Here is a 27,423-nt window from a genome sequence, read left to right as displayed (position 1 = left end):
CTGCAAGTTCAGTGTCTTGAATGAGATGTGCTGTGAGTTTGCATATCTGCTATTGTCCAGCATAGGACCGTTGCACAGTGAAGTATAAACAAGGCTTTAGGATTTATAAGTCGTTTTTAGAATATAATAGAATATTCACTCCAGTGAATAGCATTTATCCATTTAGATAACTTTTTGATGTTATTTAATTACTTATTTTTACACAGAAACATAATGTGTGTCTTTACAATAACTGTAATGTAATAATAATACTAATAATGTAATGTAATAATTATTAATTAAATAACCTTATTTTATTCTGAAGGCAACCGGATGTCTTAAATTAGCTAGCTCTCAGACAGGAAGTTCTAAATTAGCTCAAAAGACGGAGCCTTGTTCTTCTGGGGAAAACGTATACTACTCGGTAGTTTTGGTCTGGGTTATACTGCCACATAGTGGCACTTAATACTGTGTAGCGATAGCCCCATACTGAAATGTAGACTTTCTTTGAGTCGTTTTTCTTTTTGTGTTCATTCATTTTAAAAATATATAATAGCTCTCTGGTCCAGTCCAGAGCGCAGACTAGACCAGTCTGTCGTCCCCACCAAAATGAAAACACAGAAGAGTGCATCCATTTTAGCCTGTTTACATTTCTGATTAATGAATTAAGTATTCAATCAAGCAATCAATCAATAATGTATCTATAATGTTTTTTATTTGACCAATGTGTTATTCAGGATTCGCTGTTGTGTCGGCAGCAGGCAGCTGATAGGACCAGCGTGTCAGGGACACTGGGAGTGGGACACCCATCTCTTCTCATTAGTCAGTCAGCAGCAGAGCAGCCTGAGAGCAGCAGTCAGTGAGACTACAAACACACACAGACACCCACTACAGTGACTCCATTCTGCCAAATATGGAACGTAAAGTTGCCCGAGAATTCAGACACAAGGTAAGATCATTTCAAGCCCTACCGTCGATGACCACTACTATGACTAATACATCATTCTCCTCTTAAAACAAACGTATACGGTACGGTAGCAGGTAGGGCAGCGCAGCGAACAGGACGGTTGTACAGGTGTTATTACTTGGGCCTGAGTGCCTGACCTAGGTTACTGTGTAAACGGTGGCTTTGACAGTTTCACATTGTATTTAATTAGGACGGTTCGGTTTAACTATACATAGGCTACCTGTAGCCTGTTTGTGTAATATTAATATAACACAAATACCATAGTCTAGCTATTTCCTGTAACACAAACGCAATAGACCTACATTGGGCTTACTGGTCATTGGGCTATGTTATTAATTAACTGCCCTTGCATAATCTATAAATTCCCTGGACACATAATTTAATACATTGGCATTTAATTGAATACATTGTTGAGAACAAGCTGGTCAAAATTGGTTGCTTTTGGTTGCATATTACTTTCATAAAAGACATGCAGATATGGTCCACAAGACTCCAGTCCACATCCCTGTAAAGTCCTGGAGACGGTCATTTTGTGAGTAAAAGAGGAAGGGAACATGATATGTTCAGGGCGTTTTCAGTGTCAGACCATGCAAGGGTATATACTGTACAGTACATGTGCATGGTTAGCAGTCTTATTAGTCTTCACAAAGGGCAACAATTGATAATTCAGTGTCAGAGATGAGCAGCTAAGCGGAATAGATTGGAGAGTTACAGCAGCAATTAGAGGGACTGCCTCACTGAGAGAAGAGGATAGCAGAACAACAAGGCATTGTTCATGATGGTGACATTGGCTACTCTCACTCTATCCCCCCTCTTCCATTTACACGATAAGGTTGATATGGACTGAAATGATGAAAAACGGGCTACCCCATTGCAAATGAATGTTGCATCTCTCACTGTAACTGCCCTGTCTTATGGTTCCAAAGTCTTCCTCAGTGCCGCACGTCACTGTGTGTGTGTGTGTGTGTGTGTGTGTGTGAGAGTGCATTTAGATCTGAGTTGGAGAAGTTTATGACACCCATAAAACCAGCCATACAAATACACACCCACACACGTGACACACAGCAACCTCATAACCACACCACATAGTAGGCCTATAAGCTGTATAGATATTAGATAGGTCATTAGTTGTTCACCTATACTTTGCTCTCACACTGGCATCCTATGCTAATTCTATGGATGCCACAATCGATGCATCTTCATATCGAACAAAAATTTAATAAAATCACCCGTGTGAAGTGAGGGGCGCTCTAATCAATTATTGACCATAAATTATACCAACCTTGAAACATACCTTAGTTACGTCACCAAGAATGGTGGTCCCTTATTGGCCAAGGGTTTCCACCGACATATCGACAGCCGATTTGCTCAGACAGATATGACGTAAATTCTACATTCATTGTCAAATGCATTTAGTGTTAAGAGTTAAGACAGAATCTACAGTACACTAGCTGTTTATAGGAGGGGCTAGCACCCCCGTGTGAAGTGAGGGGCGCTCTTATCATACATCATCTCATTCTGGCCAATCACAATTTGCGTCCTCACTTTTAATTTCCATCTTCACTTTTCTGTCCTCACTCAGTATGTACTTTGCTCTAGCCAATGTTTGCGTTTACACAAACCCGGAAAGCTGGGCTGGGAATGTAATGCACAGTGTAAAGCGCACTATTATGCATCCTGTTCCATGTCACATGGAAGCACAGTGTTGCTGTGAATCTTTGAATACCCTCTAAATACAGTATATAATGCATTTATTTCTTATGGCAATCCTGCATATAATATCACTACAATGGGAGTTATGGGACTGACTCAGCATCATGTGAGGTGTGACAACATTACTCATTTCTATCTCACAATCCAATACATTTGTACACAGTAAAATCCAGATTGTTAATTCAATTCTGAGAAAAGTTTGTGTGGTTGTGTTTGAGACTTTGAGTGAGAGCATTCTGCAATATCCATACATACATTTGTGTTCACTCACTCACTCGCATCCAGAGGTATGCAGGGCTTGACATTAACTTTTTGGCACTTGGAAAATGACAAGTACATTTCCCATTCACTTGTCCGGGCACAAAAGTCACTTGTCTTTAGCACAAGCACACACAAATACATTGTAAATCAACTAACTGTAAGTTGGTTTTGGTGAATACTGAATACATGTTTATTAGATTAATATTCTTAGTTTACAAGTTAATAGCCCTAGAATGTCTATAATTTTACATACATTTGAAGGTTCAGGCAGAAAACGTGTATTTAGTAAAATATCTACACTTTTCCACAAGCTGCACATGGACAACATTATCTCCAGCAAGGGGCCCGGAATGAGTGCAAGACTGAACTGAAGTTACTGAACACATCAAAAATTCCTTTTGGAAGTACAAATGTATGGGGCACACAAAATAGATGGATAGAAAATAGAAAATAGAAAATAGAAAATCAATTACCCCACAACAATCACAAGTTCACAACACACCAGTCATTTGTGCTTCCCAAAAATTGACTATTCCCAAAGGAAGTTTTCATATTTTCAGTCCAACTTTCCTTGTGAAAAAGTGGCAACATGTTTTCTGTTTTCTTAGGAATTAATTACTGGGTGCACACGCAGTGATGAAGTTTAAATGCTGACATGGTCAGTCTGCTAACCATGCACAGAAAGGACCGATCGATGGCTGTGTATTTGGAATACATGAAATGTATGTAAGATCACAGACATTCTAGGGCTATTAACAATATTGGAAAGGTGATTATTAGGAAATCACCATATTGCCAGATAAATATTGTTGGCTGCTAGGAGCGTCACAGAAAAAAGTTAAACCACTTCACTTGTCCAACAATGTACAATTTTAATGCACTTGTCTGGAAAGATTTATTACTTGTCCCGGACAACAGGACAAGCCTTATGTCAAGCCCTGCGGTATGTGTCTCTACTTTGTACACTGTAAAATCCTGAGTGGTAATTTAATGCTGAAAGAATGAGAGTGTACAAATGGAACCTGCATGGGCCCTTACGGGTCCATTTGGTCCCGTATTTATTTATTTATATGTATCCACTACATCTCTGATCAAAATATTGTACTTTTCCTCCACTATATTTATTTGAAAACTTTAGTTCCTACTACTGTACTTTTTAGATTTGAATTATTACAAAACATACATTAACCACTTTTTAAAATAGCCGTTCTACAAGCTCACAACGTGTCGTGATGTGATGCAATGTGATCTTGTAGATCTGCTATTTAAATAAAGATTTGTTATACATTTGAAAACTTGAAATGGGACATTCTGCACAAGAATGAGTTGAGTCTTTCTCAAGTACATTTTGAGTACACTTTTACTTTCTATATTGAAGTATTGATACTTTGACTTGAGTACTTTTTCCCACCACTGGTGGTGGGCTAGTTGTCACGTAAGTAAGGTGACACGGCTTGGGCTGAGTGACCTCACTAAAGCCTCTCGTCGCTCCCTTACCTCCTCTTGTCTGCTGGTTAGGGAAGGGCACTTCATAGGATCTGTTTAGACTGGTGGTGTGCCTTCATCACTGGACACAAGAGAACAGACGAGCTAGCCTGCAACGAGGCTATTAACACAAGAGTGAGGGACTCTACAGGTGATAGAAGAAGACCCTCTCATTAGGGGGCAGCGCAGGACACGTGTCGTTTCTCGCTCTCGGAGGGGGGAAACGGGGGGCAATGTGCTACATCAGTGATTGGCCAAAACGCTTCCTCAAAACCTTTTTGCAGCAGTTCAGCCGACATCAGGTTTGCCGACATGCTCTGCCATTTACGCACGCACACACGTCGCACGCACACACAGGCATGAGTCAGCGTCAGTGAGGTGAGAGAATCCAGTGGTCACCTCATCTGGGACTGCTACAGGTCTTGTTCCGGTGTGTCTGACTGTCATGCTGTCTACAGTGATGATGGGGATGGAACCTTAAAGGATGGAACCCACATTTCTTTTTCTCTTGCAGGTGGAATTGCTGATTGACAATGAAGCAGAGAAGGATTACCTCTACGATGTTCTGCGCATGTATCACCAGTGAGTACCTTCTGCCACCAGTAGATGCCTGTGTGCGTGCGCGTGTGTGTGTGTGTGTGTGTGCGCACATTTTATTGGCAGGTGGTAGCCTTCCAACAATTTCTGGTTCTACTCTATGTGGATATGCAAAGGAAATGTTGATGCTTGCTGAAGTAAATATTTATTTATTTTTTGAAATTTGTGGCTGTTTAATTGTAAAAATGGCATACTACACATTCCTCAATACAGTAGAGGTCTGACTGATACACACAGTGTGTTTATACCTGTAGGCCTACTGTATGTTAAGACTCATCACAAGAGCACTGTGTCTCAATGTCTGGTCCGGGACCCAACAGGGGTCCAAATGGACTGCAGGTCTATAACTCTAAGAGTGTACAAATTTAAATGACAACTTTAATCTTTGGGACCCCAATCTACACAATAAAAACAAAGAAAGAGTTACAGACCCATAAGGGTATTTTCGGACGGGCATTGAGAACCAGTGATATACAGTAGAGCAGTGATTCTCAACCCGTTTAATTTCAAGGACTCCCAGTTTGACATGCATATTAGTCTACTGACCCCCATTTAATGGCATTTCTATCTCTGGGACCCCAATGTATGTTGTAAAATCAATGATAATTTAACTCTGAGAGTGGTCCATTTGCTTCCATTTGTACACTCTCAGAGTTGCAGACCCATAAGGGTCCATTTGGTTCTAAATCATTTAGCTGGGGATCATCCTGGAACTCGATCAAGGACCCCTGGGGGTTCCCAGACCCCACTTTGGGAACCAGTGATATAGAGGGAGGTGTGGCCTTATTAAGGTCTCTGATAACCACACCGTCTTAGAGCAGGAGATGATGGGGGGGGGGGGATTAACAGAGGATGGAGGTTTCCATTCATCTTTGTATGGAGCCAGTGTCCTGAGACCCTACTGGGTAAGCCTCTGATCAGTTTCCACTATGCTCCACTAAGCCTGGACTGCTCTTATTTTTTTTTTGCTTTCATTTTCCAGGCAGAACAGAAATGGCATCATTAATAATGCATGTACCAAGCCAGGTGGACAGATTTGATGCAGTAGCTGCACATTGCCCTTTTAATTGATGCATTCGTTGCCTTTTGCCCTCTTGGAATTGTTAATGAAAGACCTTTCCATTACAATCATGATGTTGTCATACTGTTAGGCTATAAGGCTAATTAATGCAACTCTAAAGCAGTGCTGAAGGCTGTACAGTACTTTAGTTGATGTGTAGCATGAGAGGGACACGTACATTAGCGGTGTAAAAATGCAATCCCACGCGCTGGGGCTTTGAAATTAAGCTATTAGTGAAAATACCCCTGCTAACTTACATTATGGTGCCCATGTTTTGCTTGTACATACACTATTAATGTCATTAGCTTTCACTGTTGTTGGCAGCAAATTTTGATTATAGTCTCTTGAATAGTTTTAATTTAGTTTTAGCGTATTTTTTTTTGTTGCGTATAGCGAATGTTTTAGCGTTGGTCTAGTTTTTCACTAGCTGATCTACAAGCTCACAACGTGTCGCACTGCGACGCGTTGTGAGCTTGTAGATGGTCTATTTTCAGCATGCAACTAATTGTAAAATAACGTATACTGGATCTCTTCTCCACTAGTCCCTTCCTAACATTTTAGTCTAGTTTGTATTTGTTGACTAGTTGTCAGTACTATATTTAGTCTTAGTTTTAGTCACCAGTTTTATTTAGTTTCCATTTAGTTTTCGTCAGTGGAAAAAGGTAGTCGACGAACATTTTTCGTCTTAGTTTTAGTTGACGAAATCAACACTGGAGCAGAGTCCAAATTCACTGCTCTCTTCCCCGAAGTGAACTTCCCTCCTCTACCTCCTCTCAGATCTATGGAGTTGCCCGTGCTGGTTGGGGACCTAAAGCTGGTAATCAATGACCCAAGCCGCTTGCCCCTGTTCGATGCCATCCGACCCCTCATCCCACTCAAACACCAGGTGGAGTACGACCTGATGACACCTAAGAGGTCACGGTGAGGATAGAAGAGCACATTTTTACACATACGGTACTAGCAGTGGTGGAAGAAATACTACATTTTGTAAGTAAAATATTGCAATACTGCAATATACTCTGTTACAAGGAAAAGTCTGTAACTTATTTGAGTAAAATGAGTACAAAATAATTGTATGCAAAATATACTTCTAGTTATACTTATAGTATAGTACAAAAGAAGACTGTCTCATTTCAAATCTTTTGAAAATGGTATTGATGGTAGCTACAAGCTCACAATCTGCTATTTTCAAATGGCCAAAATGTATAGGACTGTAGTGTAGTGACTGAAGTACAATATTTGAATCTGAGATGTAGTGGAATAGAGGTAAAAGTAGAAATACTGGGGAAATACTCCAGTAAAGTAAAATAACCTCGAAAAAGTACAGTGCTTAATTAAATGTAGTTAGTTACTTTACACCACTGGGTGCTAGTTTCCAAAATCTTAATGATTTGATGATTAATTTAGAGCACTGAGGGTTAACTGGAGAGGTCTGAGGTCTTGTTTTTTCTTTCCAAATAACAGTTAAAATTAAGCCAGAGTGTAAAAATCTTATGATGCGTTCACACTAGCAGTGACAATCATGCAGCGATGTGTTTTTGGCATCCGTTTGAATCTTATACTGCAGGCTTCCATTGGAAAATGGCCTGTTGCCTTTGTGTTTGCCAGTTTACACCACTAGAGGGGGAGTGGTCTCCACCCAGCAATCGGCCAAAATACTCATGTATAGTGTGAACACAGCATTCCACTTAAATTAACAGTATTTTTTAGTCTAGATTTGTAGGCATTGAGGCATTTTATAGTAGTATTGTTACCCCTGTCTCTTCTCTGCAAATTCCCTTTCTTCATTTGATAGACTTTGCCCACCTTTCCTCAAGGGCCAACTTTGCATTACTTCCTGTATCTGCGTGAAGGGGGCGGCCACATTATTAGGAGACAGGAAGAATGTTGGAGTCTATTCATTTCCAATGGGAGAATGAACGTGAACACAGCTGAACCATTCCTTAACTCCATGATCACTGAACTAAATACTGGACCCAATCATCACAAGGCACACGATATTTACAAGATATTCATAGTAAAGTGGCTTCTTTTAGCGAGACAAATCAGGAGAAAGGTCTACTTTGTTATCAACATTTCTTTATCCCAGCAACAAACTCTCGCAAGATTTGAAAGGAGTCTGGAAGAGTCTCTCTGTCCATCTGCTACTTGACGGACGACACACAGGGGGCTCTGGGCCCATATTTAAGATGAGAATATGTGAATATTATAATAACAAAATGAATGGACATAAAATGGAAATAAAATGTGTGTTCCAATGCTTAATAATAATATAATTTCCATAACTGTCTTAGACTCTTGGTTGATGGGGGCTGATTTCCGTTGTCAGTGTTGTTGTCAGCCTGGGAGAGGGAGGGTGGTGGTAAGGTCGGAAAAGTAAACCACGCCCACTTTATTTAGGAGACCATTTGTAGGCTTTGTGTACCATTTCGCCACTAGTGGCTCCAATGAAGATCGCCCATCTTTATAAATTAATAATTTTTGATCTGTCTTTATTGACCAGGAAGCTGAAGGAGGTTCGTTTGGATCGAACACACCCTGACGGGCTCGGTCTGAGTGTCAGGGGAGGGGTGGAGTTTGGTTGTGGTCTCTTCATATCACAGATTGTCAAGGATGGTCAGGCTGGGAACGTAGGCCTTCAGGTACACATCTGTCAATATATTGTCTGCCAACACTAACAATATGTTACAACAGTAAAACTAGTATAAATTATCGGGGATTACCACTCATTTTCAACATTGAACTGTCATTCATATAACTTAGAGTTGTTGTGTGGAAATAATAAAGCTCTGTAGGCGTACACCGATGTGATGTCACTGATCACATGACCCGAAGTTCTAGACCTCCAGTTTTATGCTAAACTGAAGGGGGGACTTTTTATTATTTTCACACAACAACTCTACGTTATATTAATGTTATAGATTCCAACGCAATATCTCGGAGCAGCCGAGGCGGGTCAACCAACCCACGAAGAGAAGATCCCCTTCTCTGTCTGTCTCCTCCTCTCCTGTCTCTCTCTCTCCTCATGGAATCATCTGAGTTGCGCTCAATGTCTTGCTTAGCCTATTTGATCAATTCGGCTGTATGTGCACAGCTGAGCCTAATTGGTAAGCTGCATCTAATAGCCTATATCCACGCTGTATAGTCAGCATTATCTTTGAATGTGCCAAAGGACAGTGTAGAGTCTACACTGTCCTTTGGCACATTCAACACTCTACATTCTACACTGTAGACTATCATATCTATCTAGCTCTGGTCCATAGCTCTAATGCCGTTGCATTTAGAGCTACAGTATGTTACCGATGACTTCCGGGGCTCGCATAAATGCAGACCAGCCTCTCGTCTTTAGCGTGAATAAAAATAACGTTTTGGCTTCTCACCAATTCTGAGCCCCAGAAGTCATCGGTAACCTAGCTCTAAATGCAACAGCATTTGCATTAGAGCTATGGATCAGAGCTAATATCTATCTATCGTTTAATGTTCTCTCATACATATGCCTACACAATTACAAAGGACAGGGAAAATAATGTCTATATGCTTCTGAGTGAAACCGAACTTGTACCACCTAATTATGCATAATTAGGGGGTACATGGTTTCCCAAATGCTCTCTCTCTCTCTCTCTCTCTCTCTCTCTCTCCGCTGCGGTCGCAATTACCATATACCATACAGATTGATTTCAATAACTTTTCATTCATTAAAACAATGATACTGACGTCACAGTACAATGTCTAATATAGAGGCTGTGATATACAAAATGGAGGAACATGTTATTAGCTCTTATTATTATTTTAATATTATTTTACTGAGATTGTACAGTACTTTTAGCCTCACAGTGGCCAGACTCAAATCTGCCGGTGCATTGCCCTCAGTGTGATATTAGTATGGCCAAGCCAGGCTACAGCACTTTTAAATGTGCTCTATAAATAACGTAGTATTGGATTAGCAGGGCAGTAGTGTACTGCATCTGGCAGACACGAAGATGGATCAATGGCGTGAAACAGAGGCGTGTCTTTTTCAGTAAACGTATAAGGTTGTGTCCTCCATGACTTTCAGGTTGGGGATGAAATTGTACGCATCAACGGATACTCCATCTCCACCTGCATCCATGAGGAGGTCATCAGCCTCATCAAGACCAAGAAGACTGTGTCACTCAAAGTCAGACGTAAGTCAATCACAGGCTCAGTCACAGTAAAATGCTAAAGCGATGCTCTTTGGTGGGGTTATGAACCCCTGACCGGTTCAACAGTAACTTATTGAAGACTCTATTAAAATAATTGTTTAAAGTATATAAATGCACAATAATATAAAGGTGAGTATTGTTAACTATCATATCAAATACTGTAGGTAAACTGTATTATGCCTACGGTAGTTCAAGTAAATAAACTAAACTGCATGGAAAATAAGAACTCAAATGCAAATTAACATTTATATTGGTGTGAAACGCACTCCTTTGTGACATGTAGTGTGGCAGCACAAAAAGTACAGATGTAATGAGAACACAGCAGGTGTGAAAGATAGAGACAGCAGTATAAGAGTCACATTTGTCATTATATTAGTCATCATATATTCATGGGTATGTGATGTAGTGTAGTGTTACTGTTAATATCTTCATGGATATGTGGTAGTGTGTGATGTAGTGTAATGTTGCTCAGTTGCTGTTAGTATCTTCATGGATATGTGGTAGTGAAGTGAGCAATTACATTTTTCAGTTTAATGGCTTTGGAACGTAGGTATATCTTTCAACCAGTAGGTGGCACTGCAGTATGTTCACACACCAAGGCTGTTTGACAGCCAGTGCCACAATTATTTAGGCAGTTTTTGAGGAAAAGTACTGCATTTTCCAAGTTCAAGTGTCTCAAATAAGAATCCACCCGTTGAATTAAGGCCCGTTTTTTTTATTATTCCTCTGCCAAAACTGTTAGGATTTAGAAGACATTTATAGAATCGTCCTCAGGTCTAAATGGGTTAATAGCACCCACTGCTCGTAGTAGACAGGATGGGTTGAATGTAGAGGACAAAATAGTATAGTAGTAGTAGTAGTAGTTAGGCTTGGGCAATATATCGATATTATCGTTTATCGCGATATTTAAAATCAATATCGGTAATATCGTGGACTATATAAATAATATCGAAATCGAATATCGAATAATATCGAAAATAATACCCAATATCATAATTTTACCGTCATGTAAATATGGATTTTCTTTTAAATAAACATCTACATAACTGTATGTGTGTGTCTGTGTGATGAATTTACAAGTATTTCATTTTAAACGACTATAATTTGCCTAATAACTTAGTGTCCATGCATTGACTGGCACTGACGCTGAATTACGGCAACGAGGCGACAGCAGCGTTGTCGGACCGCCTCCGCCCAGGAAAGTAAACAAAACATGGCGCCGGTGAGAGTAACGAGTCCTAGCAAGTTGGTTCATAAAAAAACATCTGGAAATACTGCTGTTTGGCAGCATTTCGGGTTCCAGCCAAATTAAAAAGGCTGATAATCGATAATACCGATAATCGCGATATTATTCACGGTATCAATACCGATATCCAAAAATCAATATCGCCCAAGCCTAGTAGTAGTAAGTATCAACTGTAACAAAAATACCCCCAAAAGAAAAATAACCTATTCATTTGATTTAGTCTACTTGCTTCTCTTTCTTGCTTCCATAAAGTATTTTATTTTTAAATTTAATACCCAGGACTTTGAAACGGAATGTCCTCCAACGTCTATGACTATATTTTGTCTTGTTTGATACATGTCCCTTTCTGTGTCTGTAGATGTGGGATTGATCCCAGTGAAGAGGTAAGATCATTTATCTTGCCGTTATAGATGTGACCGTTAAGTGGTGCTGACTGGAGGGAGCATTCACACTGTTTCTTGTCCTCATCAGTGGAACAGATGAGCCCCTCAAGTGGCACTTTGTGGACCAGTTTGTGTCCGAGTCGGGGGTGAGTTTCTTTTGATTGCATCATGCAGTCGCACATCACTGTGTCAGCCTGTGGATCAAGAGAGTTTTTAACATGGTCTGTGCATCTGGAGGGGAGATTTGAGATTTTGTATTTTACACGTAAATTGACGAATAAATAATTAAGACATTAAGAAAGACAACTCATTGCCACACAGATGTGTGCATGGTCAGATGCATCGGTAATAGTCGGTATCCTCTGTCTGGAAGATGGGCAATTCAAAGCTGAACTGGTGGGACATGGATATGTCTCTGTATATTGTGATTCATGAACCAACAAATAAAAGGACAAAGTACATTTTGGAGCTTGTTACTTACAGCTATGTCAGAGCAACCATTATATTAAAACACATGATGCATCCACCCGTCAACACATGAGTTATTGATCCTGTATCTCTAGAAGCCACCCAGCTGTTATTAAAGCCCTGCAATACAATGCTTCATAACCTATGTTACCTCGCATGACTGTAGAAGATCATTTTGTGGACAACAAGATTATTTTGTGGCCAACAGATGCATGTTCCTGGGTAGTAGGTGAGCAGGCCTCCTCTACTGTAAATAAGACCATACACACAACGCAATGAATATCACAACACCCATATTATTAGGACAAAGTAAGTAAGTAAGAATAAAGCCTGTGCTGATACACAATCATGTTCCAGTATACTGTACTGAGAGTTTTGAGAGTTTGACCTGACGAAGAGCCTTGGCTTGAAAGGTCGTCAATAAAGTATACTGGAGCATGATTGTGCAGGCTTTTTTTCCTAATTAACCCAGCACCTAAACTAAGTGAAGTGTGTATTAGCTTTTGTTACTAAATAATAAATACAGGGACTACATAAAATCACTTGGCCTGCACACAGGGCTGCTGCTGGCCATGTGCGTGCCCTATACATACTATCTATGTATTGCCCCCCGAACACACAGTGACATGCGAGCGCGCAAATAGCCTATGTAATGTAACAATGTTTCAGCACGTAGATCGGCTACTTTTGCCATTCGCAAGCACAGTCCTTTCTTTGGTGTGTCTAATCTGCTAGTGCATCCCGTTTGATTTGTACAATAACATTTAAACACACTGCCAGACCGGGCAGGGTGGAGGGGGCGCTTCAGCTTTGAGCAGACCCACATCGGCATTCGGCACACATTCAACTTGAGGACGCACGCAGGTTGGGAGTGAAGAAAATTGGATCGCCTTGGCTCATTTTGCATGCACAATACAATTGATGGAATAATGCTAAGGAAGGGCGTCTTCTCTTGCCCGAAACGCCTGTGTTGCAATAAATTGTCAAATTGTAGTGCTGCCCTCCCCTGCCCTTAATTTAAAGGATTCAGCACCTTACTTAGTTAGAATGAAGACTGACAGTTGAGTGTGCTGTATCTCATTTTAGAGTAAATTGACGAAATATGAATGATTCAGATTCTTCTTTCTTACTAGCCTCCTTTATCTCTTTCTTGTTGACCTTAATTGTATTTATTTCCCCTTCAGGAGAAAAAGACCAGCATAGCGGGGCTGGCATCCATGGGTGGGAAGGAGATTAAGGAGAAGAAGGTGTTCCTCAGCCTGGTGGGCACCAAAGGCATGGGCATCAGCATCTCCAGCGGCCCCACACAGAAACCTGGCATCTACATCAGCAATGTCAAGCCAGGCTCTCTGTCTGCAGAGGTTGGCCTCGTGGTAAGGGCCGATAATCCGGGTCCCTTCTGGGTCCTTTCTGGGTCGTAGCTCTCCAAGTGTACAAACGGTACCAATTAGACATGTAAGGGTCCTGTAAGGGTCTATTTGGGTTCCATTTGTACACTCGGAGTTAAATGAACACTCAGGATTTGGCATTGACATTGTATTTCTGTGTGTGTACTAGATTGGTGACCAGATAGTGGAGGTGAACGGGGTGGATTTCACCAACGTGGACCACAAGGAGGTGAGGTTTGTTTTGTGATGCACTTGCTTCACTCAAGAAACTTTATATGCAGGTATTATTCACACATTATTATCTTTTTTTTGCTCAAGTTCAAGCTATGTTTCAACTTGCGAGAATACTTTGCATTGACCTTGCGTTGATCCCCAGACCTCACTTTGAGAACCAGTGGCTTAGCGAATGTGAAATGATACTGTGGTTAAGTTTGTGTTTCCCTGATTCCCCAGGCTGTGAGAGTTCTGAAGAGCAGCAGGAGTCTGACCATCACTGTTCTGACCGGGGCCGTAAGTGGAGTCTTTGATTTGGGGCTTGGATTTGACGTGTGTGTGTGTGTGTGTGTGTGTGTGTGTGTGTGTGTGTGTGTGTGTGTGTGTGTGTGTGTGTGTGTGTGTCGTGTGCGCATAGCAACAAATGCAGATCTACAAACTCACGAAAACAATGGATGCATCCATGTAAAGTTAGTATAGTGTATTTATATGTTATTGGGCGCTCGGATGGAGAAATGATACCGTAGCAGCTTCCCACCATCACAGTGTCTTGGGGTGCGAATCCACTGCAGTGCATCTGGCTTTGTCTGGTGTCTATGCACACAATTGGCCGGGAAGGGTGATATTTGTCACTGCACATAACTGGTCGGCGGCTCGACTCCCGGCTCCTCCTGTCCACATGTCGAAGTGTCCTTGGCACTGAACCCTACATTGCCTCCAATAAGTTGGTTGGTGTGAGCTCCTCACTTGCAGTGGAGCCATGTAGGATACAGGAGTAATATCAAACAAATAGTTTTGCAGTCTAGTAGGAATGTGCATTCATATTTTCACGGCAATCGGATGCTCATAATGTGAGGCATTTTGTTCAAAATGAGCCACTCCTGCAAACTTTAGATGCCAATCTTAGCCAATCAGGATGGAATATGAAAAATCAAATAGATCCGTAATGAATAAGACAAACGTAAAAAGTCCATAGACTTGGCTGCCACATGCCGTGATGTCTGAAAGCCAGACGTTGGAGGGGCTAGCGCCCATAGACATAGAAAGGTAGACGCCTCATTCGGCGCTGCAATTCATTGGAGCGACCTGTATCATACTGAGGGCGGAAGTGCGGCAGACATGAGCCATAGAGTTATATGGACATGAGTTTCTCACTTTTGCACATACGCCCCAGAGCCGATGTCTATGCTAAGGGAGGTATAATTCACGTCGGTCTATCGGGCAAATGATGGCGAAGATTAGCTGTTCAGAGATGGACGGACGGATATGGGGCAAAACATAGTCTCGTCCTGCTGGGGACGATACATTATATGAAATGCTGCCGGGTGTTTATCTTTCCATCCATCCGTCTCCCCTCAGGGCAGCGAGCTGTTTATGACCGACGAGGAGCGCCTGGCCGTGGAGGCCCGCAGAGAGCTCGATAGACGAGAACTCATGCACCAGAAGAAGGTCGCGCTGGAGACCAATAAAATTCATAAAGAACAGCAAGAGCTGGAGAGGCAGTGAGTGGAAATGACGAAACCTAATGAGCCATGTCTCCCGTTGAATGACAATAACTGGGGCATTGTTTCAGTACCATAAGTTAGGTCTAAAAATAGAGATGTCTTATATGCAGTCCTGTGTGGCACATCGAGTTAGGCATTGAGTTAAAGGGAAACAATCATGATTCAACATTACAGCAGTCTATTATCGCTGTCGGGCAGAAATCTTGTTATTTTCACCTAGAATGGCAAATAGGAACACCTGGTTGAAAGTGGTTAAGTCTGTGGGTGGGTTTTATAAATATTTAAGTATTAACAAGAGCTTGTGGCTAAATAACCACTACATTGGATCCATTGGAACACAGCTTAATTTTTCCATTTCCTTAAAAGTCCTGGACGTACAAGGTTGTCGCCCGGCAGCCACGTGCACGCATCCGCCTGGGTGACGGCAGACTGCTGGGCGAGTGCTGGCGCTTTGGTATGGGGGTCGGATACATATGGAATTAATTCTGTGCTGGCCATATATGGAGCGTTTCTTGAGTGTACAGGGTTTGATGAGGTCAGATCAACATATGGAATGTCGGAACAGGTCAGCTCCATAGGAGATCTAAGGATGGCAGTGGGGGCAGTTTCTTGAGTGTACAGGGTTTGAAGAGGTCTGGCCATATATAGAGCCTGTCTTGAGTGTAGGCCTACAGGGTTTGATGAGGTCAGATCAGCATATGGAATGTCAGAACAGGTCAGCATCAGCTCCATATATGGAGATCTAAGGGTGGCAGCGGGGGCAGTGTCTTGAGTGTACAGAGTTTGATGAAGTTAGAAGAACATAATTGAATGAATTCTGTATTGGCCATATATGGAGTGTCACGACTCACGAGGCGTGACGGACGGACAGGTTATGATTACCAGACGTGGCCTCTGGCCAGCCCAGTTAGGGCTGGGCCTTAATTTTCTGACCTGTTGAGCACTCTAATTTTGCCGGCTGCCGGGCGCGGCTGCGCTAACAACTTAATAATGACTGACAGGTTTTGCAATGACTGACAGGTTTTGCAGGTTTTCATAGTGAACTGCAACCTAAGGTCACAATTATTTGTTGTAGGAGTAACATTACATTTGTTAATTGCAGCCATAAACCTCTCAACCTGAGCAGTCTCATGTGTTGTCTCTGAAATGCCAAACTTTTCCATGACTGTGAAAACTACAGCCTGGTTTTTAGCTGCTGCCCTTAATGTTGTCCTTGTTGGCGTAACATCCAGGTCAAACATATTATTATAGTACTGTATCACATGAGGTAGAACAACGTGAGTTACATGCCTGTGTGTCTGGTCACGTTTTGAACAGGAGGAAAATGGAGATTACTCAGAAGACGACAGAAGAAGACGAGCGCTATCGTAGGGAAATGGACAAGTGAGTCTTCAAACCGTTCTGTATCTCAGTAGCTTCTCACTTTCTGTCTGTTTTTCCTTTTTTTGCTCTTCCCATTTCCCTCTTGTCTCTAATCTCTGTTTTTTACTAGGCTGTGTGCCAGCAGATCTAAACAAAATCACACATGTGTGAAGTGAGGGGCGCTCTAATCAATTATTGACATCATACAGTACCAACCTTGAATCATACCGTAGTTACGTCACTAACTACTAACTACCGACAGCCGATTTGCTCAGACACAGATATGACGTAAATTCTCCATTCATTGCCAATGGCATTTAATGTTTGTAAAGGACAGAATCTACACTATAGCTGTTTATAGTTATCCTTTAAAAACAGTATAACTGGGCTTTGTTTTTCTTCCTCTGTAGGATTGAAGCTGTGGAGAGAAAACACAATAAAGACTGGGAGGAGGACTGGGGAAGCAGAGGGAGACCCAAAAGCCCCAAGTCTCCCAAGAGCCCCAAGCGTGGCAAGAGCCCGTCGACTCCCATATCACCTGAGCGCAAAGCTCCTCCACCACCCAAGGCGAAGAACTCTCGTAAGGACATGACACAGGTTTTCTCCATGTCTTACTCCGGGGGCTCCACTGACTGTGTTGAGTCGCGTTGCGTTTGGATGGTGCCAAAAATGAACCGAGGCGAATGGGCGACACTGTCCAAATGCAACACGCAGGGTAACGTCGGCGGTGGAGTGTACTGTACTGTACTGTACTGTACTGCCCTCCTCCCTGGCGCGCGCGCGAGCGTGTGATTGGCGTGGTACACACACACACAAAGTCACATAATAGTGGCTAGCACCACTCAAAAAGGGAAAATTCCCTGCATTGTAGATGACGCGAAGCTGTTGGACGCCTGATGGCTGCAGTGGAGCTTCGGCGTTATACAGTATCAGACAGTGAATAGTGTGGACTTAAAGGGCCATACTGGTGGTCTGGCATGTTTTCCCCATACCCCCACAACTCACTGTAACATTGCTGGACATTGCTGGCATCCTTTTTCCAAAGCTTAAGACATCTTGCAACATCTTCAAGGAAGCCATGGATTCCATTCATTTAAGTACGGAATGAAAATCAGTCCTGAAACTTGCTTGAGATAATATAATATAAACCATTTCTGTAGCCTCGGTTATTTGTTACATCATCATTGCATTCTAACCACATGAAGCCTAGTGTCCCTATTCTGGGGACGGACATTCTGCGAAAATAGCTGATCTACAAGCTCACAACTCATCGCATTCTACCTTGTGGATTGGCTATTTTTGCCAAATTGATGTGGTGTAGAGAGAAAACTTTTATAGGCCTCATCCATGACTTATACATGATTACCAGGTGGAGAATAAAATAATTGTAGCTAGGTTTATGTCATAGTTTGGAATAGATCAAGTGGATTAGATCATAAAATGATCTATGATTAGATCATAAAATGATCTAAAATGATCATAACATGATCTAATGCAGTGGTTCTCAAAGTGGGGACCAGGGATCCTCAGGCTTCCTTGAGGGGTTCTAAATGGACCCCTTAAAAGTCCAACTCTGAGAGTGCACACATGGAACCAAATGCACCCTTTCGGGTCCATTTGGTTCCATTTGTGCACTGTGTGTAGTAAAAAAAAAAGGTTTGAGAACCACTGATCTAATGGATCTGTGGCCTATAGGCTACACTCCAGTGTGCAGTTAGTGTGTTTCTTCCTCTCGCTTCACATCTTCTCTGCATGGTCTGTGTTCTCCTGCATGCCCTGCTGCTGCCGCCACACACCGTCTCCTCTTAGCTGATGGAGCCAGCTCCTTCCCAGATGGAGATGAGGAGGCGGGGGAGGTCGGAGAAGTGAGTCCAGATGTTCATAATGTAGACGCATCATCACCTCACCTGATGGTGATACAGCATTCTAGATTTCCTTGAAGAGCTTAACTGCTTTCAATGACAAATTTCAGAAAGACAATACACTCTCATTTTACGAGATTTCCTTTGGCAACCAGAATGGGTTTGAGGATGTTTTTACTGCATCAGTTGGATCGTTTAGCCTTGAACACCTTGTCTGCTGGGCTCCTTTGCTGGTCCATTTTTTCACTTTCAGAGTTAACTAAGGAGTTTGCTGTGAGCATGCTGTGTTGTTGACTGGTTTCTTTGGTGTGATGTATCTTGCCATTGGGACACACTGATCTTTGCACGTCTCCCTCCGTAGCATTCGGCTGGTTTTATCGTTATGAGGGGAAACTGCCCACACTCCGCAAGGTATTTGACATTGTTTGAACTTGTGTGGTGTGATGGTACAGTGGTTTACTTCATCACGGGAGTGTTGGAATTCCATAATTAATCAAAATCCCAAGTCTAATATAATAACACGACATGTACAGTAATGTCATTGTGATGATTGAGTGATGGTGAATGTCTTGCTCTGCGTTATGACGTTGATGATTATGATGATGGTGCCACCTCAGAAAGGAGACAAGAAGAAGAAAAAGAAGAAAAATTCCAACACAGACACAATGACCGAGCTGAAGAAAAATAAGAAGGAGATGGAGTTTGAGCTGAAACTGGCCAAAGAGAAGGAAGGGATGTACGAACGAGAGAAGCAACTGAAGATCAGCAGGCTGGTGCAGGAGGTAAACTGGAAGACATGCTGGAGTGGAAACGTGTGCAAAATGTTGCGTTTGGCTTTGATGATGGCCGTGGCTTTGTCTAGCCCCGCTGCATGACTCTGGGTGATGTATAGTAATTGCTCACAGAGTAAGTGTTGACAGATAAATTCCTTGAGCTCCTTTGTGACCGTTGACATCCAGGTCTCAGAGACGGAGAGAGAAGACCTGGAGGAGTCTGAGAAAGTGCAGCACTGGGTGGAACGTTTGTGCCAAACTCGGTTGGAGCAGATCTCCTGCGTGGAGAACGATTCCTCCGAGGTACGAGAGCCACATGAAGTCTCAAAAGTTGGACATTTTACAATTTATATAGACCTATGTGGCGAGTAATGCAGCAGGTTGTACATCATATATTGATGCATTGTGCCACACTACTTTCACTTATGATAAGGAGTTATAATCAGCTTTACATTCAGATTTGTTTTGTACGGTTAAAGTCTTTGCATTCCTAGTCAGAATTGTTTTTGTCTGAAAATTGTGTGGATCATTATCCTTGGATAACGGAAAAAAACACATACGCAACCTTTTGACTTATTTTCCGGGCCTACGGTAGTTTTCAAAAGTGACATGAGAAAAGTGCTATTACACAGTAAAATCCTCAGTTTTTAATTTATCCATTTGTAACTCTAGCATATGTTGACTCTCAGAGTCAAAAGACCACTGAGGATTTTCCAGTGTATGAGTCTCATGTCATGTCGTCCTCCAAGCTGTCCCACCCAGGCTCCCCCGCCTCTGAGCCCAGGGTGAAGCGCTTCGCAGGGGGTCTCCACCTGGCCACCACCGACTTGGACGACATCAACCTGGACGACGTGGACCCGAGCCTGAGGACCATGAAGAGGCTGGCGCCCAGCCAGCCCGGCGCTAGCCAGCCCCCGCCCCATCCGCTGCCGCTCCCCCCTCCCTCTCCCATGCTGCACGCCAACATCCCCAACTACTCGTCGACCACCCCCCGGCCCCCGCCCATGCTGCACGCCAACATCCCCAACTACTCGTCGACCGCTCCCCGGCCCCCGCCCATGCGACAGCCCCCGTCTCCCCCGAACACCCCGCCTCCCCCGCTTCCCCCCTCCGCCCACTATCAGGGACGGCGACCGTCCTGGTCGACGTCCTCGACGGCGCCGCGTCCGCCTCTCCCTCCTCCTACTCCGCCCCCTCCTCCGCCCCCTCCTCCCCCTCCTCCTCCCCCTCCTCAGCAGCAGCATCACCAGCACCGCTTCGAGGAGCGGGTGCCGGCCCCCACCGGCAGGTACCAACAGCGTCAGCAGCAGCAGCCCCTCCAGTACTCTTCCAGCCCACCGGGGCAGAGGAGCGAGTGGGAGTCGGGCGGGTACCTCCCCAGGGGAGGGCTTTACTCCTCCAACAACAGCGAGGTGTCCTCCTACCCCAACAGTCCCAAGGTTGGAAGCTTCACACATCTGGTTGAATGAAGTGTCTGCTGGCTGCCTTGAGGTTTCAAATGCGTCGTATCCCCATGTCTTTCACTGCTAGGCGGTTACTGATCATCTCACTCACATCAGGGGTTCGCAATGCCGAGGAACCCCAAATGTAGAGAAATCACAGTGCACAATACTCTTAGTTAAGAAGCTAAAAGGTAAACTAAATCACAAAAGAGGAAAAATGTAAATAAATGTATTTGCATGGCCTTCTTCAGCTAGTCAGCCTTCATCAGTGCGTGACAACTAGCAAACACTGATGAAAGCTGACTAGCAGAAATGCATTTGTTTGTGTTCTCCTCAGTGAGGCTAATACATTTTAAGGACATTGTTGAGTGCTGGCTTTTTCCTCTCTTGAGGACCTCCAAATAGCTTCTGGCCAGAACCCCTGGTTGCAAAAGTGTGTGTGTGTGGGGGGGTGTGTGTGGGTGTGCGTGCGATCTGTTTTATACTTTGAATGCTGAAACATTTGTCTTTCATGGAGTGATGTTTTCAAAGCATTCTGAGAAAAATATGCGTGCTGTGCTTTTGAAATGTCCTCGAGTGGATTGCATTTGTTTTTGCGTGTCATTGTTCCTGTTGTGTTGTGTAATGGCCAGAGGGTTGATTTTATTCCAATGTGATCACTGATCAGGTTATGAGAAATACTTCACACGCCAGTCGTGTATCTGCCTCAAGCAGCCACATGGTAAGTCTCTGTAAAAGTCACATAATAGAGTTCACAAACCCCTTTTTACAGACACTTTCTCACTGTGGATGTTGTGTGCAGAATAACTCATGTTTGTTTTATTTATTTTTAAGTAATCTCTCTCAGCCTATCTCATTGCTAGTTTGGATAACCTCTGCAACTCTGAATGCAACCCGATCATAACTTACATTTTTAGAGCTGAAACTATCAATTATTTTCTTTAAAAAAAAAAGTTTCTTTATCATTATTTTTATTTTTATGGATTTATTTTTATTTTTACAACTGACTAAATTGATTAGTCTGAATAACCACGTAAGCTCTACTTTATACTTTAAAATAGCCGAGCTACGAGTTCACAGCACGTTACTTCGTGACATATTGTGACTGAGCTCACAGATCTGCTGTTTTCACTATTTTTCTAAATCTATTATTTTATTCAAATCAATTACTTTTTTATAGTCGATGAAATCTCTTAGTTTGATTAACTGCTGCACCCCTTAAACGTTCTTGCATGTAATGAGATCGTGGCTCTTTTCCTCAATAGCATATAGCGCCCAGTCCCCCCAACCAGAGGCGAACAACAGCCCCTGCTATGTCCAAACCTGTCATGCTGCCCCATTCCAACGTCCAACCACGCCCCGATCCACCTCGACAACCGCTGCGCTCTGAAGGCCTGGTGAGAAGCACATTGTACTGTGTACCCACCTCCGCTTTCACCTTGTTTAACCCATTAAGACCCGAGGCCCATTCTACTGATGTCTTTTCTGATAAACTAAAGTTCATCTCAAATATTTTGTTCCAAGGACCCCCAGAAGCAAAGATTTGAGTTAAAATATTTGCTTTAAAACAATATATTGATTTTGCTAAAATGTTCACGATTCTTCAAAATTCTTCAAAATTGTATATCTGCTATCTTTGAATAGCCAAAGTATAAAATGTGGCCAAATTTGACTGAGTGACTGCCATTGTATTTTTTAGTTTTTTCATTATGAAAGCAGTATGAATCATAGCTTCAAATTGACATATTGGCTGTTCAGTTTGATGCACCAGTTTTGGAGATATGGCTTATAGTCTAGTAATGTCTTGCAGAAAACAGCGAGTTGAGAAAACGGGCTTGAAAGGTTCACTTATGCGGACTCTAACATTACACCTAGCTACATGTTTAAGCATTTATTTCATATTAACATGTCGATTTCAGCTCTGCACTTATTTCAGACATGCTCTAGTATGTGAAGAGTCTGCCTGTGCCATTAACTTTTTGATAAAAAAAAATGAAAAAGGTTTTTCTCCTCAGGTGAAAAGCCGGAGGTTCTCAGTCAAATCTGGTCACAAATAATGCTTTAGCTCAAATGACACAGATGCTTTTCCAGGTATAATGGAGTAAGGATTACAGAGACAATTATGCCAAAACCAGGTTCCCACTATTTTGGTCATCATTAACAGCATGTCTCTGTCCCTGACAAATCCCTGACACTTTAATAAGTCCCAGGAAACAAATATGATGGATGACCCCATCATAGTCATGTCCTGTCCTCTTCCTTCCCCAGACAGGCAATCTATTCTGTGGTTACTATATCTCATGAGAAATTAATGTCTCCTATCCCGCAGGCAAACAATAAATGAAATAGAGAGTATACCGAAGGTATCAATGTGGAGAAATAATAGTTACCTCGTAAGTAAATGCAAATAACTAGAGGTTCTGGGCCGCTACGCAACCCTCACATCTACGTTATGCAAAGCTCAGCCTCCCTCTCACAACCCCGGAATTGACACGTCATCCGTAGCCAATCACCAATGATCACCACCGACTTTAAAGACAAATAATTGGCCAATGACACATCCTCCAGCCAATCACGTTATGGCATGACCCACTTTTCAACCAATCACAGCACACAAAACGGGCTTCGGTCAATCTGTACGTTGTGCTATTATTGTTATGCGATTATGACCCTCAAGTACACCCAGAAACTATTATGGAATATGTCAAGTCTTATAATTCTAGATACTGCTGAAGTGCTGCTTGTGTTTTGTGTTACCGGTCATGACATTGTGGCATTCTGCATGGCCTCATGCTCACTGCTCTATCTTCTACTTGTGTTGTAGCCTCCAGAGATGCTGAAACGGATGGTGCCTTACAACTCGGAATTTAAATCAAGAGAAAAGGCAACACAAGTAATCCTGTTCGAGTGGTTTAATATATTTCCTTTATCTCAGTTCACTGATCTTTCTGGATTAGTTTGTTTGGGGTGTCTTTTTCAGTCAGTGCATCAGTTCCTTTTAAATCTAGTACTGGGAGCTGATGGTAGGTGTGGGCGTCCATCTCCCAGGGGTCTAGTGCATTGCAACGGGGATAGACTCCATCTCCCAGGGGTCTAGCGCATTGTAACGGGGATAGACTCCATCTCCCAGGGGTCTAGCTCATTGTAACAGGGACAGACTCCATCTCCCAGGGGACTAGCGCATTGTATCGGGGATAGACTCCATCTCCCAGGGGTCTAGCACATTGTAACGGGGATAGACTCCATCTCCCAGGGGTCTAGCGCATTGTAACGTGGATAGACTCCATCTCCCAGGGGTCTAGCGCATTGTAACAGGGATAGACTCCATCTCCCAGGGATCTAGCACATTGTAACGGGGATAGACTCCATCTCCCAGGGGTCTAGCGCATTGTAACGGGGATAGACTCCATCTCCCAGGAGTCTAGCGCATTGTAACGGGGATAGACTCCCACGTTGTTACCGGTTGATACCGACAATAAGCCACTCCCGAGCTACTTCTACAGACCAACGATTCGCAAAAACAATATTAAACCGTTTTTAGCCTGATTTGTACTCAACTGTGCTGCATGTCGAAAATAGCAGGTCTACAAGCTCTCAACACATTGTGGATGAGTATGGAGTAGGCATTACAACATTGAAGAGAAAAAATAAATCTCACCTTAGGTACAACAACACAGTAGCTTCAACATGACTGCCCCTTCATTGATTTCAAACAATGTTGTGAGCAATCTTCATTGAGGTCTCAGCTTAGATGCCATTGTTCTGTTATTTGCCTGTCAAAAATGACGCCTTTGTGTTCAAATTGCTGCAGTGAATGACGGCCTCATTACGACATTCAGTCAAGATTGAATCAATGTTCACGTAATCTCGCGCAGGCTGCTGTCTCCACCTAGGAAAGAAAACGTCTGAAAAGGACAATTTAAATGCAAGGTTTGAGTGCAAACGGGAAATGATGTGTGTTTGCCAGAGATTGTCCTGCTGCTACTCACAGCCTCACAGGCGCATATATATCTCTTTATCCCTTAGACTTGTTTTTGTTTTGTTGATTAATGTGTGCACTTGTGCCGTGTTGTGTGATGTGACCATTTTAAAGGTCACCTCACTTTATCATTAAGATTCTGCAGTAATATATCCCACCATAGAACTGGTTGTCAAAGGAAATTTTATACAACATTCACTACACACATGTCTCTGTAAAGGTCAGCCATTTGACTACCGTATGTGACCACTGCAATCACAGCACCAAGGATCTCTATTATGTTCCTTTGTGTGCTGTTTTGTTTTCATTTTTGATTCCCCCATTGGTCTCTTGAACTCTTTTAATGTCACCCTTGTTGATTGTCTTTCAGGTATTTCAGAAATACGTAGAAGACTTTGATCCCTACTCAATGGTATTGTATGAATGAGCTTGGTATCAGGCTCCGTGTGGAAAATGCACTAAACACAGTTGGAGAGAATTTCACAGAAAATTTGATTTTCTCTCCAACAGATCTTTAAACTATACTGTATAAAGATCTGTTAACAATGACACTGATGAACTTTCATTTTCTCTCAAGTCATAAATCATAGCAATTATACAGTATAGGTCTTGATTGCATACTGTCCCACATTGTTATCATACTACAAGACTGTTCTATTGTTGAAGGCCACAGAATAATTCAGTGGAAAGATTCATATATTTATTTTATCTGTATTCATTCAGTGCTGTGTCTTACTTTGTCGTTCTCCTGCTTTCTACTTTGCTCTTTGACACATTCATAAATAGTTCTCTGCAGAGCAGATTGCTGGGAGAGATGTGAGACTACTGAAAATCAAAAAGGTAATAATAACCGCATCCTTTATCTTCCTTTTGAAGACATGTTGTAGTTTAGATGCATTATTGATCAGAGGTTTTTCGTACATGACATGGGTTGAAATGAGGTTGCTGCAATCCCACATCTTATTTTCTCATAATTTTTCAGTCTGGAAATCTCAATATGGCTCTAGAAGGAGGGGTGGATTCTCCACTGGGGAAGTTGGTGGTATCGGCTGTGTACGAGGGAGGCTCTGCTGACAGGCATGGTTAGTTTGCTAGTTATCATCACATACGTATTACTACCGTACAATATACCATATGACATTCTTGCGGTTGTGTCTGTAAGTACAGATTCAGTCTTGAAATCATTTGTCTTGCTTTATTCCTATGTATGTTTCCAATGGAAACAATTGTGTGCACGTGCCTCTCGGCTCACTTTCGGTCAGTTTTGCTCAGTATTACTTGTGCTTATCTATCTGGTCATCAATGATTCATAAATCAAGTGTGTGTACATGTATGCGTGAATGTGAGCATTTCTCTTGTTATGGAAATTGAAATGGAGGTATTCTTGTTTATTATGTGCACCAGGTTATGCGAGTACTTCTCTGCAGAGAACAATCCCAGGCCCTATCTGTTTACAGATAATTCATTAAATTGTCATTACATTATAACAGTATGATTTTATGGTGACAAAAAAAGGTTTGCCAGCAGATGGAAAATTGATCATGTTAATATTTGTGTGTTTGAGTCCTGTCTACCAACACTTTTCTCTGAGAGTTCTTAATTTCGAGAGTGTGTTGTGTTCATAGTTCATACACTACCTTTCCCTCTACCGCTGCAACCGCCGTGCTGTCATACAAACAAACAACTATAGCATTGTGTCTGTCTGTAAGTATGCTCCGCGGGTGTACCAAAACATGCCTGTGCATTTAGAGGTGGGTCTGTTTCTAGGTGGTGTTGTGCCAGGAGACGAGGTCATGGCAGTTAATGGGAAGATCCTCACTGATGCTTCATTGACTGAAGGGCAGAATTCTCTGGCTAGAGCCTGGAATAGTGGAGGGGTATGTAGTACATTAATTCAACCACCTGTTATTTGAAGATGCAATGCAATATATAGAGAGATTGTTTGATGTGGTAGCAAAGTGAATAGGGATTCTCCTCCTGCCAACATTCGGTCAGCATGTCGAATGCTGTGAAAAGAGGCCTGTGTCTTTGTCTTTTGCATATCATGTCAAATGCAGTTTACTTTTAATTTGTTGTAGTTTTATTGATGTATCTCTGCCTTAGTCGATGCTCTGCTCTGTATGAAACCGTTGTTGGAGACGATTCATTCTTCTTCTTCAGGACTGGATTGACCTCGTGGTGGCGATGTCCCCTCCAAAAGACTACGAAGATGAAGTGTACGTAACCCCTGCAATAGAATTACCGCATTTTAATCAAGCGTAATATTCAGTCGCTTACTTCCGCTTATCTCATTTACGATTTTGTTTTTTGTTTTTCTTGTTCCAATTGTTGTTGTTCTAATGAAGTAATGTAGTTTGCTGCATGCACTCATTTTTAAGTGTCTTACGACTTTGTACTGTTCGTATTGAGATTTGTTGTCGTGTTTTTGTGTCTGTGTGTGTGCGCGCGCATGTGTCCAGCCCTAAATCAGCATCAGTCAGTCCCACTGCCAATAGAAGGTTTGAAGGCAGTGCGTCAGTATACAGACATGGCTTGGCTGGCTACGTACTTCAACTGTAG

The 27,423-nt window shown here is 42.4% G+C and overlaps 1 protein-coding gene across 1 annotated transcript; it reads left to right on the top strand.

Moving 5' to 3' along the window:
* Positions 1-892: 892 nt before the first annotated feature.
* Positions 893-27,423, top strand: ush1c (Usher syndrome 1C; the record flags this gene model as incomplete). The annotated part of the gene is made up of 27 exons (XM_083762756.1): positions 893-928; positions 4,920-4,987; positions 6,840-6,983; positions 8,566-8,704; positions 10,117-10,225; positions 11,848-11,872; positions 11,961-12,018; positions 13,525-13,713; positions 13,898-13,957; positions 14,182-14,238; positions 15,301-15,443; positions 16,764-16,829; positions 17,219-17,523; positions 19,032-19,081; positions 19,288-19,452; positions 19,630-19,746; positions 20,193-20,600; positions 20,679-20,882; positions 21,553-21,606; positions 22,151-22,282; positions 23,710-23,778; positions 25,235-25,276; positions 25,651-25,704; positions 25,847-25,946; positions 26,632-26,741; positions 27,025-27,080; positions 27,324-27,423. The coding sequence occupies 27 exons, from the start codon at positions 893-895 to the stop codon at positions 27,421-27,423; spliced, it is 3,060 nt and encodes a 1,019-aa protein (XP_083618882.1).

The sequence above is a fragment of the Protomyctophum parallelum genome (assembly GCF_964188405.1).
Source record: "Protomyctophum parallelum genome assembly, chromosome: 4".
Taxonomy (NCBI): domain Eukaryota; kingdom Metazoa; phylum Chordata; class Actinopteri; order Myctophiformes; family Myctophidae; genus Protomyctophum; species Protomyctophum parallelum.
The sequence above is the reverse complement of the archived record's forward strand: the minus strand, read 5'-3'. Positions and strand labels throughout refer to the sequence as shown.